The sequence below is a fragment of the Schistocerca americana genome, chromosome 1 (genome assembly GCF_021461395.2).
Source record: "Schistocerca americana isolate TAMUIC-IGC-003095 chromosome 1, iqSchAmer2.1, whole genome shotgun sequence".
Taxonomy (NCBI): domain Eukaryota; kingdom Metazoa; phylum Arthropoda; class Insecta; order Orthoptera; family Acrididae; genus Schistocerca; species Schistocerca americana.
The window spans coordinates 543,214,556-543,227,881 of NC_060119.1; the positions used below are offsets into that span (position 1 = coordinate 543,214,556).

A 13,326-nucleotide genomic window follows, 5' to 3' on the forward strand; every position below is an offset into this window, starting at 1 on the left:
CTCTGCTCAGTGTTCTGGTTTACCTTGACACTGTGCTATTTGAACAGGTGTCTGAGTCAGGCAGCCATATGCTAAAGGCTGCACAAGAAGGAAACATATGAAGACATGTTTGCAACACAGTGAGTCTGCTTCTAAGAGGCGAATATTGCAGCATATACTTAGAAGCAGTGTTTTATGACTAATGTTTGTTTTCAACTTTCTATTTTTCTGCCAAAGCAGTACGTTTTTTACCTAATTAAATAAGTGTTAATATGATGAGCAGAACTACACATTCTATTTATTAACAAAACACTTTACATAAAGACATTTAGCATGAAGTTGTGGTCTTCGTAAATTTATGCATTTTGTTCATAAGATGTAGTTTATCAGAAACTATGGCATGTGATATATCCAAACACATGGAGAATTCTTGTAAATTCCTTGACTGGAGAAACAGGTCTTTGAGCCAGGTTCTACTGTGTAAGTCTGTCGGCTCAATTGAAAGTAATGATGTACATCAGTAGCAAGTGCAAGATCAGTCTGACATTAAATCGAAATTGATCTTCAGTCACACAAAATCTTGGAACTGTTCTGAGAAATGATGAAGTGTTTCAATTAGTGAAATGTAGTCAGTCATGTATGGTCCACAAAAGGCTACTTTGAAATCTGGGAAATGCTCTGTGTCATGAACTTGATAGCATCAAACTTGTCCACAATATCTATTATCAAATGATTCTTCCCTTGCATTGAGAGACATAGAGAATTCAAATAATTGGTGATGTCAACCGTCCAATTCAGTGAGGATCACAAAGACACTTGTCCTCTTTTCCACTCATCTTCACAAATGCTTCCATCTCTTTCTGCAAATTAAAGACCTTCTTCAGGGCTTGTTCATTTCTTAAAAATGTAATTTTGGAGGTGTATGGAACAGCAGCATATTTGACTTGGAAGTCAGCCTTGAATTCCATAAATGCATGGTGTCTCACTCCACATGGCCAAACATAGTTCACTGTATGAACACTCACTTCCATTATATTATTTAATTTAAATGACCTAGCACATAATACCTCTTGATCTAACAGGCAATGAATTGCAGCTGTCACCGAGGCCCCAACAGGATCAGATTCCTCCATTATCAAGTTGGGTAAGACCTCTTTGCTCTTCTTTAATTAATAATGCACCATCTGTTGTGATTACTGACGAGTTGTCTCCAATCCCTTCCAAAGGAATGAATTACTATCTTCAAGTAATCAAAAGTGTTCCTGCTGGTAATAGAGTTCTTAAGTGAGTTTAAACTCAGAGGGTCCGCCATCACCTCTAGCTTGGCATTTACTCCCTGCACGAAAATCACATAATGGAGTGTGCCTGACATGTCAGTGGAATCATCAAGTGCAATGGAAAATCCTGTGAACGAGGGTGCCCTCTTAGTCAGATGATGTTTACATCTGCAGCCATGTGAGCAATGTAGCAGTCCACTGTATGATGCGAAAGTGTGACTTGATCCAAACTCCAATGCCTCTACTACACATTCTGTAATGTACTTTCCATCAGAAAATGCCTCCCACTCCTTGTGATTTTGAAAGCCATTTTGTAGCTCACTTCTGGCAATGGGCTCTCAATGTCATAGAAACAAGGTGTATATTTTTAATTAGTTGGAAATTGTACACAAAACAGTGATAATCTTTCATTTGTGTTGGTATCTTTCTTCTGTTACTGGACTTAGTTAGTTATGTAATTCTTTCTTTAACTCTTCATAACATGTCATTTATAAGATTTTATCACTTTTTTAATTACTCTTACCTTATAATGAGATTTTCACTCTGCAGCGGAGTGTGCGCTGATATGAAACTTCCTGGCAGATTAAAACTGTGTGCCCGACCGAGACTCGAACTCGGGACCTTTGCCTTTTGCGGGCAAGTGCTCTACCATCTGAGCTACCGAAGCACGACTCATGCCCGGTACTCACAGCTTTACTTCTGCCAGTACCTCGTCTCCTACCTTCCAAACTTTACAGAAGCTCTCCTGCGAACCTTGCAGAACTAGCACTCCTGAAAGAAAGGATACTGCGGAGACATGGCTTAGCCACAGCCTGGGGGATGTTTCCAGAATGAGATTTTCACGCTGCAGTGGAGTGTGCGCTGAAGTTTCATATCAGCGCACACTCTGCTGCAGAATGAAAATCTCATTCTGGTAACATCCCCCAGGCTGTGGCTAAGCCATGTCTCCGCAATAGCCTTTCTTTCAGGAGTGCTAGTTCTGCAAGGTTTGCAGGAGAGCTTCTGTAAAGTTTGGACGGTAGGAGACGAGGTTCCTTGCAGAAGTAAAGCTGTGGGCACCGGGCGTGAGTCGTGCTTCGGTAGCTCAGATGGTAGAGCACTTGCCCGCGAAAGGCAAAGGTCCCGAGTTCGAGTCTCGGTCGGGCACACAGTTTTAATCTGCCAGCAAGTTTCATACTCTTAACTTAATTTTTTCCCTAAGACCTCCTTAATTTCAGTCAGCGTTCTGTCTCTTTCAACGGAATACAAGGCTATCATATCACTTTGTGTCTTGGTGTTGTAATATATTCCAGTGGTTGTTATTACCAGGTCATAATAGGTCGTTCAATACCATGTTAAGCACTTGAAATGATATGAAAAAATAAAGCAATTCCCATTCCAAACTGATCAATGTCACTTCCCCACTTTTCCCTTCTTAGGTTAAATTGCTATATTGTTCCTAATGCTGAATGTAAATCTAATTTAACACAATCAGCATTGCTAGTAAACTTCTTGGCATGTAACACATTGACTACCTTGCTCTAGATTCTAGTAGTGTCTGGCTGCAGATTTTTCTTTTCCTTCTCCTCCTCATCATAGTCTTAGGTGGAGATTTCAATTTATCAGATGTAGACTGGGACACTCAGATGTTTAGGACAGGTGGTAGGGACAGAGCATCGAGTGACATTATACTGAGTGCACTATCCGAAAATTACCTCGAACAATTAAACAGAGAACCGACTCGTGGAAATAACATCTTGGACCTACTGATAACAAACAGACCCGAACTTTTCGACTCTGTAGGTGCAGAACAGGGAATCAGTGATCATAAGGCCGTTGCAGCATCCCTGAATATAGAAGTTAATAGGAATATAAAAAAAGGGAGGAAGGTTTATCTGTTTAGCAAGAGTAATAGAAGGCAGATTTCAGACTACCTAACAGATCAAAATGAAAATTTCTGTTCCGACACTGACAATGTTGAGTGTTTATGGAAAAAGTTCAAGGCAATCGTAAAATGTGTTTTAGACAGGTATGTGCCGAGTAAAACTGTGAGGGACGGGAAAAACCCACCATGGTTCAACAACAAAGTTAGGAAACTACTACGAAAGCAAAGAGAGCTTCACTCCAAGTTTAAACGCAGCCAAAACCTCTCAGACAAACAGAAGCTAAACGATGTCAAAGTTAGCATAAGGAGGGCTATGCGTGAAGCGTTCAGTGAATTCAAAAGTAAAATTCTATGTACCGACTTGACAGAAAATCCTAGGAAGTTCTGGTTTAAATCAGTAAGTGGCTCGAAACAGCATACCCAGACACTCCGGGATGATGATGCCATTGAAACAGAGGATGACACGCGTAAAGCTGAAATACTAAACACCTTTTTCCAAAGCTGTTTCACAGAGGAAGACCGCACGGCAGTTCCTTCTCTAAATCCTCGCACAAACGAAAAAATGGCTGACATCGAAATAAGTGTCCAAGGAATAGAAAAGCAACTGGAATCACTCAACAGAAGAAAGTCCACTGGACCTGACGGGATACCAATTCGATTCTACACAGAGTACGCGAAAGAACTTGCCCTCCTCCTAACAGCCGTGTACCGCAAGTCTCTAGAGGAACGGAGGGTTCCAAATGATTGGAAAAGAGCACAGGTAGTCCCAGTCTTCACGAAGGGTCGTCGAGCGGATGCACAAAACTATAGACCTATATCTCTGACGTCGATCTGTTGTAGAATTTTAGAACATGTTTTTTGCTCGAGTATCATGTCGTTTTTGGAAACCCAGAATCTACTATGTAGGAATCAACATGGATTCCGGAAACAGCGATCGTCCGAGACCCAACTCGCTTTATTTGTTCATGAGACCCAGAAAATATTAGATACAGGCTGCCAGGTAGATGCTATTTTTCTTGACTTCCGGAAGGCGTTCGATACAGTTCCGCACTGTCGCCTGATAAACAAAGTAAGAGCCTACGGAATATCAGACCAGCTGTGTGGCTGGATTGAAGAGTTTTTAGCAAACAGAACACAGCATGTTGTTATCAATGGAGAGATGTCTACAGACGTTAAAGTAACCTCTGGCGTGCCACAGGGGAGTGTTATGGGACCATTGCTTTTCACAATATATATAAATGACCTAGTAGATAATGTCGGAAGTTCCATGCGGCTTTTCGCGGATGATGCTGTAGTATACAGAGAAGTTGCAGCATTAGAAAATTGTAGCGAAATGCAGGAAGATCTGCAGCGGATAGGCACTTGGTGCAGGGAGTGGCAACTGTCCCTTAACATAGACAAATGTAATGTATTGCGAATACATAGAAAGAAGGATCCTTTATTGTATGATTATATGATAGCGGAACAAACACTGGTAGCAGCTACTTCTGTAAAATATCTGGGAGTATGCGTGCGGAACGATTTGAAGTGGAATGATCATATAAAATTAATTGTTGGTAAGGCGGGTACCAGGTTGAGATTCATTGGGAGAGTGCTTAGAAAATGTAGTCCATCAACAAAGGAGGTGGCTTACAAAACACTCGTTCGACCTATACTTGAGTATTGCTCATCAGTGTGGGATCCGTACCAGATCGATTTGACGGAGGAGGTAGAGAAGATCCAAAGAAGAGCGGCGCGTTTCATCACAGGGTTATTTGGTAACCGTGATAGCGTTACGGAGATGTTTAATAAACTCAAGTGGCAGACTCTGCAAGAGAGGCGCTCTGCATCGCGGTGTAGCTTGCTCGCCAGGTTTCGAGAGGGTACGTTTCTGGATGAGGTATCGAATATATTGCTTCCCCCTACTTATACCTCCCAGGGAGATCACGAATGTAAAATTAGAGAGATTAGAGCGCCCACGGAGGCTTTCAGACAGTCGTTCTTCCCACGAACCATACGTGACTGGAACAGGAAAGGGAGGTAATGACAGTGGCACGTAAAGTGCCCTCCGCCACACACCCTTGGGTGGCTTGCGGAGTATAATTGTAGATGTAGATGTAGATCCCTGAGCCACACTAACATTTATGCTTAGAGCGTTAGACAGGAGCATTGTGAAGTCCTCAACCCTGTGAAGCACTGTTTGGCCAGGTCTGGTATACAGTATATGAAACATAACTTGTAAATTATTTTATCACTGATGGATATAACAATGATTGTAAAATTGTCTAACAGCATTATATATCTTGTTTCAGTATTGATCGTTTACTTCTGGCGTTTATATGGACAGGTTACATGATAATTGGTTGGAACGTTGATCGCAAAGACTTGTTGTATATTAAAAAACAATTTAATAACAAGATGGTGGAGCTTTCTCCAAATAAATACCTTACTTTTTATGAGAGAAGCAAGCTTTCGTAATGATTCCTGTAAGTATTTTGCAGCATATTTTGAATGTAACACATAATTAGACCTATTTTGTTTAGCTTTGCTGCAAGTGAATAATTTAGAATGAAGTAAATAATTGAGATAACTACTTCACAATGGTAAAATTGCATGGAGTGTTGTTTGTGCACAGTGGTGTAAAGCAAAGTGTGGGGCATAACTCCTGTGATACTCCTAGCATTAGTTCACCCATTAAAATAGGCTTTTCCATTTGCATCAAATGTGTCTGCAATTGTAATTATCATGTCTACATGATGTTATGTTGTTGCTGTTGCTACTGATCAAAGTACGAGGAGGCCAAGGGAGGGGGGGGGGGGGGGAATACATGAATTTAATGATTTAGGTATATACCCTATTGCTTTCTCTTCAAGAAAGAAAGCCACCTCTGTAAGTTTCCCACATTGACGAATTACCATAAACAGTATTTTATACTCTCACTTTCATAAGGCTTTTGGATTAGTTTGTGATTATATCTATACATCAAAGCATGGCACATGTAATATTACCCTCCCACACATCACTATTAAATTCTCTGTCTCTGCACAAGTTTTGAAAGTTTCACGAGGCGTAGGTATACAAAAGAAAACCCTTTTACTTATCTTCATTTTCTCTTCTTGTTGTTGGCAGCAGTTATTTCACGGTGTGTAAAAAATTAATTTCTTTTTAATACATTTTAGTTTGAAATATAATACATCATATACAAAATCACATGAAGCTCTTTTAGTTAAACAGCTGAGATTATGTTCACCTATACAAGTTTCTTGGTATCGACTATTTCTATATAAATAAAAAAAGGGTAATTTTAGAGGAGGTGTCCTATTAACATAGCAATTGTTATCATCAGCCCAGTCACAAAATAAACTTCAACAAGTCTTGCCTGCTGACTAAACAACAATTACAATGAAATTTTTCCATCACTGTCATTTGAGCAAGAGCGTCTTGGATAAATCACCTACTGTGCTGTAGTGGTCAGCAGTAAAATTCTCTGCACCACTTACAACTGATGTTATTGTGAAAATTACTCTCAATGAACAGTTTTCGTGCAGAACTGGATCCTTAAGAGTCTGTAACCATGCAGGATGGTGTGATTGATATTTCATCCAATGTATGACAATCAGGCTGATTGTGTTGAACACCTCGGGACTGGGTGGTAAACATTACCATGCATCAGCCTTTCAATGGTGACCTATCATCTTATACTGTATACTGTAAAGAGAGTCCATTTCTGCAGTTCCTGTACTGTGCAGTCTGCCAATGACAATCTGGGGCTGAATAGTGTCAACAGAGGATTGTATTTGGTAACTAAAAGGAATTTTACCACATAAAGGTGAGTGTGAAATTCGTGAACTGCATATATGATAGTCAAAGTCTGCTCAGTTTTTACATAGATGGTGTATGCTGAATTCAGAGTTTTTACAAATGTAATCAGTCAAGTGCTTCACTCTGGTCTTGGTCTTGATTGGATAACTCTATTAATACAATAATTTGATATGTTCCCAGTAAGGGCCAGTGTTTCATCAGAAAAATGTGCTACAAGACTTACGGGCAATTGTAATTTCAGTTTTAGACATTGAAATACTTTTCTCATATTAAGACATTCATTTATAAGGCATATTTAAGGGTTTAGAGACTTGAGCTGCATTTGACAGAAAACAGTTTATTTTGTGTATAAAAATTTGTAATTTTTTTTCCTTTCTTCCAGTTGCAGTGATAGTAATATTCCCTTTTTTTGCTGTTAATGAAGCCCAGTTACTGTAACAATCTTTTTAAGAATTGAAATTTCTTTAAACTGCATATGAGAGGTAGTCATAAAATTTTTATTACAACATAAATATGCTAATTGTTTGTTTATTTGCAGGTACATCTGCTATCCTGTAACACATTGAAATCCCCTTGCCACAGAACCGTATCACACAGCTAGGGGAACAGAAACAAAACACTGCAGCCTATTGATAAAATGGAGATTTGTGTGGGAATTTTGTAGTGGAAATGTTCAAGCTGTCAGGCCAATCCAGAAAGTTACAGAAATCATCTAGGTTGCCTAAAACAAATGTTACAGTATTGTGGTGTTGGGATTTCTATGCGCAACAGGTCAGCAGGCATGTACATGCAAACAAATAAAAAATTTATTATGTAACTTTATTCTTTCTAGGTGATAGACAGAAATTTATGACTACCCCTTGTACAAATTCTGCAGATTGCGAAGTTTCAGACAATGTCTATAATTTTTCTATATACAGGCTAGTCATCAAGAGGGGATATTGTCAACGAGTTTTTCTTAAGTAAAAATGAAAGAGGCATTGGAAATTCCAAGACACAAACAAAGGGATTGTTACAGTCCAAAGCTTTTGTTCGGTATTAAAAAAAATCCTGTGATGATGCACTGAAAGGAACAGTAAATAAGTATCTGATAAATAAATCTCGGAAAAACAGTCATCACCAAGCAGAACAAATCTTCACAATACATAAGGAGTATGCTCATGAACTTGTTAGTATAGGCACAGTCACATTCTGATTAGAAATAATCCAGTTCTGCCTTTGTGGTATCTCGCATCATGTGCAGGTGATCCATGAGTATAAGAAATGTGGTACTGCCATCAGGGGCATGTGAATGTGACTTGTGCTGTCCTAGTCCAGGGGAAAACAGTCCAGAAAAGGACAAAAATGTGTTAACTGTCTCTGTTGAGAAACAAAAAGTTTTGAAACTGTTGAGTTCAAAGGTATTCTGTGTGTATGTTGAGGCTATGACTAGAAATTGAATTTATCATGACATTTTTCTGTACACAATAATAGTACTAATTTTTTTTTTGCAGTAAGGGTCTCATGGCCACCATAATTTAATAGAGGTGCTGAGGTTTGAAAAGTCAGAGTGGTACTGAACAATTGTAATTCAATAGTCACATTTTTTTACATATCAGTCAATGGATTTTTTGAGCTTGGACATGATGAATGAGTTCATTTGTCTTTGGATTGCCTAGGTTTCAAGAGTGACACACATTTGAATGTGGCCTAGTTTATTGTAACAGAAACAAATCACCTCTCTTCTGGCACATGCTGACATGGATGCTTCGCAAGACAATGACAATCAAGCCAATTTTTGCAAAAACCTGTAAGATGATAAAGCATTCAGTAAGGAAAAATTATGCCCAGTGTCACCTGTGTAAGTAAGCTATAACCTGATGTGGCACCTTTCTATTTAGCCTGTGTGGGGAGAAATTTACTGTGAAAGGGGGTTGCATTCGGCGGTGAGAACAGAGCTAGGTGGACTGTTTCTGTACCAACCATTACTCTGTAGACAGTGCTGTAATTTCCTGATCCAAAATGAGATAAAGATCTGCTGCCTGTGGAAGATCAAAACAGCAAGTGATTTTTAGCTTTTGTTCTAAAGGAAGATTCTGAAAAAAAAGAAAAAGTCTTCTCACTTCCCTGTCTGTGTCCATTGGAATGACACATTCCCTGGTTAACAATAACTCCACATAAGATTGCTGATGTAGAGGATTTGAACAATGGGATTGTGTTGACAACTCAGTCCACACACACCTGTTACTCACACTTGCTACAGCTCTGATTGCAGCCTACAACACTGATTGAGCTGTAGTCTTGGTCTTATGTTGATAATGTTCCAGGACTTCATGCACTTTAGGCAACAACAGTTGTACAATAGCTGAATCACTTCTTATGATGACGAAGACAACAAAGTGACTAAATATTTAGATCCATTACACATAAGAATTTGGAAATGCTATTGCAACCATTTGAAGTGCAAATACCAATCCTCATTGTCATCATAATGGAAAGCCCTGTTTATCTCCTCCTGTCCATCCATATCTTTCCCTATATTTTCCTTCTCACTTTTCTTCCTCTCCTCATATTGCTCTTGTCATCAAATCACGTGAGGTAGTGGAGCATTTTATCTCCTAGGCTATCTACCCCTCTTCCCCACATTACTCTTCTCATCATTTCACATGAAGCAAATTATTTTCCTATACACAACTGTCACAAACAAATATCAACACAACACAGAGACACCACGGTACAATTTGCTCCTCCATTTTAATTTATCAAACTTCCAAACTGTTATCCATAGATTCCTTTACTGCTGTGCAATGTATTCATTTGTCCATGTCCCATCTCTGTTTTACATGTTTACTTTGTGTTTTTTTCTTTTTCCCTCTCATCAGTACCATCCAGTTTTATTGCCTATATTCCCCTATAATGTTCATGCATACTTAAAAAAGAAAAATATCCCTATCCCTAGCTGAAACAAAGTCCCACATTCTGTTCCCTAAAGACTGTCTAAGCCATGGACTCCCCTTCTCCTCTCCCCTTCCTCCCCCAGTGGCCTAACCATAAAATTTTCCCTGTGTAGTAACCACTCCTTCTTTCACAATGACCTTAAAATCTTCAGATTCTGCCAATTCATATCCGTCATTAATCTGATACTATAGAAACAAATTTTCATGGTGCAGACATTCCTCAACCACCTTTCTCCCTCTACAAAATAATGTTACTGTGCAACCTGAACTACCTACACTTTATCTCCCAAATCGAATCCCTTGCCCTTCAACACCTGGAAGAGGACTTCAGACAACCACATCCAGAAGTTTTCAAATTTATTGAAATCTTAATCTAACCTTGGAGCACCACTACCCAGAAAATACCTAGTCTACCCTAGTGAAGCCCCTCATCAAACCTTTATAGCACCCAGAACCTGGCTTGCTGACATTTTCCGTCCACCACGTCCCCTAAAGCTCACTCCCAACACTCTACAAATCCAAGCATTTTAACAAACGAAAAACACTGTAACCAACCTATCCCACAAAAGAAAATCAACCTATGCAAATTTCAGCCCTATCTAAAGGCCTCACCTTGATCCCCACGCTCAAGTTCAACCCCAGACTCATCAAAGATCCACTCTTCGTTTCCTGTTCCCTGTGCTGGAAAACTTTATTGCCACCAATCCCTCCAACCAAATCTCAACACTGAATCTGGCTTATCTAAGTCCATACCACTATTCAAGCGTGAACATCACAGACTCCCACTTAATCCCTACATGGTTACCTTCCAGGAATTTGGCACCTCCAACTTGGCCTCACTCACTTCTCCCACATTCCTTCAATGGAACACGAAACTCACAATGTAGGAAAGAACAGCCACCCATAACTTCAAGACAGGTCCTGATTTAACCATCGTCCCTGCAGATAAAAGCTCCACCACCATCCTGATGAATCCCTGCAGACAAAAGCTCCACCACTATCCTGATGAATCTCAGTGATTATCTGACTAAACGAGTCTGTCCACTGATTCCTCCACCTACAAGCCTTGCCTTGCCCTAGTCATCCCATCCCAGAAGTCCAGTGTAATCTCCTACTCAAATCCTCAGGCTCATCCCAGAATCCATCTAGTCTCTCTTTCTTAATGCCCCCTATACATATACCCACAATACTCTTGGGTACCCCATTGTTGCTGGTACTGTGTTCCTACTGAAAGAATCTGTTGGTGGCGAACATCACCAACCAGTTGCCCAAAAGCATAGCTTCCCATATTAAAGACATGAACCATGCCCTTTACTGACTCTCAACTATCCTCACTCCATTACCTCCTGGGCCCCCATTCATCACTGTTGATACCACCTCCCTGTACATCAGCTTTCCCTGTAACCAACCTTGTAGTTACCAAACAAACCTCTCCCAAATTCTTTTCAAACCCAAACCCACCACCATATTCACTATATACCTAAGTACATTCTCATCAGTACTAATTCTCCTTTGAAGGGAAGATATGCATACAAATCCGTGGCATGATCATTGGCACATCCACAACACATCACCTATGCCAGCCTGTTTATGGGTCATCTGGAGGAAACCTTCCTGTCCTCCAAAACACTTGTTTGGTTCAGGTTCATTGATGATATCTTCATGATTTGGGCCCTATCATCATTCCTCCACAGCTTTAACATAATCTCTTCCAACTGCTGCACATTCCTCTCCAGCCAAACATGCCACCTTCTTGGATGTTGACCTCCATCTCTCTCTGAGGATTCCAGCCATACCTCTGTCCATAACACACCCAATAACTGTCAAGAGTACCTGCATTTCATATGTGTTGCACACCAAAAAATCATTCTTCTTCTACATCCATACTCCACAAGCCAGTGTAGGGTGTCTGGTGGAGGGTTACTATATGCCACTACTGATCATTTCCTTTCCCATTCTACTCCCTAATGGAATGAGGGCAAAGTGACTGTCTGTATGCCTCCATGCAAGCCCTATTCCCTCATATCTTGTTTGCGGTCTTTACGCAAAATGCATATTGGCAGCAATAGAATCGGTCCGCAGCCAACTGCAAATGCCTGTTCTCTAAATTTCATCAGTAGTTCTTTGGTACAGAATGTCATCTTCTCTCCAGAGATTACCATTTCAGCTCACCAAGCATCTCCGTAACAATCACATGTTAACTGAATCTACTGGTAACATGTCTAGCAGCACACTTCTCAATTGTTTTGGTGTCTTTCTTTAATTTGCCGTGGTGGGGATCACAGACACTCGAACAATACTCAAGAACAGGCCATACAAATGTTCTGTATGTAGTCTCCTCTGTAGGTGAGCTACATTTTTCTAGAGGTGTATTAATAAACCAATGTCTACCATTCACTTTCCCTATTGCCATCATTACATGCTCGATCCATTTCATATCACTTTGCAACATTACACGTAGATATTTAACTGATCTGGCTTTGCGAAGCAGCACATCACTAACAATGTATTCAAATATTACAGGATTGCCTTTCCTACTCTTCTGCTTTAACTAACACTTTTCTGCATCATACCAAATAGAAATTCTATATAAGTCATTCTGTATCCTTCTGCAGTCACTCAACAGTGATACTTTCCCATACATTACAGCACCATCGGCAAACAGTTGCAGATTGCTGCTCAATGTATCCATAAGATAATTTATGTAGAACAACAGCAGTACTATCACATGTGTCTGGGGTACTTCTGATGATACCCTTGTCTCTTATGAACACTCGCCTACAAGGACAATGTAATGGTTTCTATTATTTAAGAAGGGTTCTATTATTTAAGAAGTCTTCGAGCCACTCACATATCTGGGAACCTATTTCGTATGCTTGGACCTTTGTTAACAGTCTGCACTGGGGCACCATGTCAAATGCTTTCCAGAGACCTTGGAATATTGAATCTATCTGTTAACCTGCATCCTCAGTTCACAGGATATCGTGAGAAAAGGACAGGCTGAATTTCACGTGAGCAGTGGTTTTTAAATCTGTGCTGACTTGTGGATTAAAGCTTTTCTGCCTCAAGGAAATTTATTATATTCAGACTGAGAATATGTTAAAGAATTCTGCAGCCAACCAGTGTTAAAAATGTTGGTCTGTAATTTTGCAGGTTCATTCTTTCCCTTCTTATATACAGGAGTCATCTGCACTTTTTTCCAGTCACTTAGAACTTTGCAGTGGGTGAGAGATTCACGATAAATGCACACTAAGTAAGGGACCAAGTCGTGGAGTACTCTCTGTAAACCCGAATTGGGATTTTATCTGGACGTGGTCACCTCTTTGTCTTCGACTCTTTCAGTCGCTTCTTTCTCAACACTGGAAATGCTCTGTGTCCTCCATAAGGGAGTCTGTAAGACAGACAAACAGTGTCATGTCGATATGTTCCTCTTGTGTGAATGATTTTTCAAATGTTAAATTTAAGATTC

The 13,326-nt window shown here is 40.0% G+C and overlaps 1 protein-coding gene across 2 annotated transcripts in view; it reads left to right on the top strand.

Annotated features, from left to right (window-relative positions):
• The window catches only part of LOC124605722 (nurim homolog), a 62,308-nt gene that overhangs the window by 36,006 nt on the left and 12,976 nt on the right, over positions 1-13,326 (top strand). Inside the window, exons 5-6 of one of the 2 annotated variants that reach the window (XM_047137608.1) lie at positions 5,412-5,585; positions 7,460-7,477. In XM_047137608.1, coding sequence (XP_046993564.1) covers positions 5,412-5,577 — 166 coding nt within the window. In that variant the 3' untranslated portion in view covers positions 5,578-5,585; positions 7,460-7,477. Of the gene's footprint in view, positions 1-5,411; positions 5,586-7,459; positions 7,478-13,326 lie in introns of those variants that run through there. The other variant, XM_047137600.1, reaches the window with a different exon arrangement.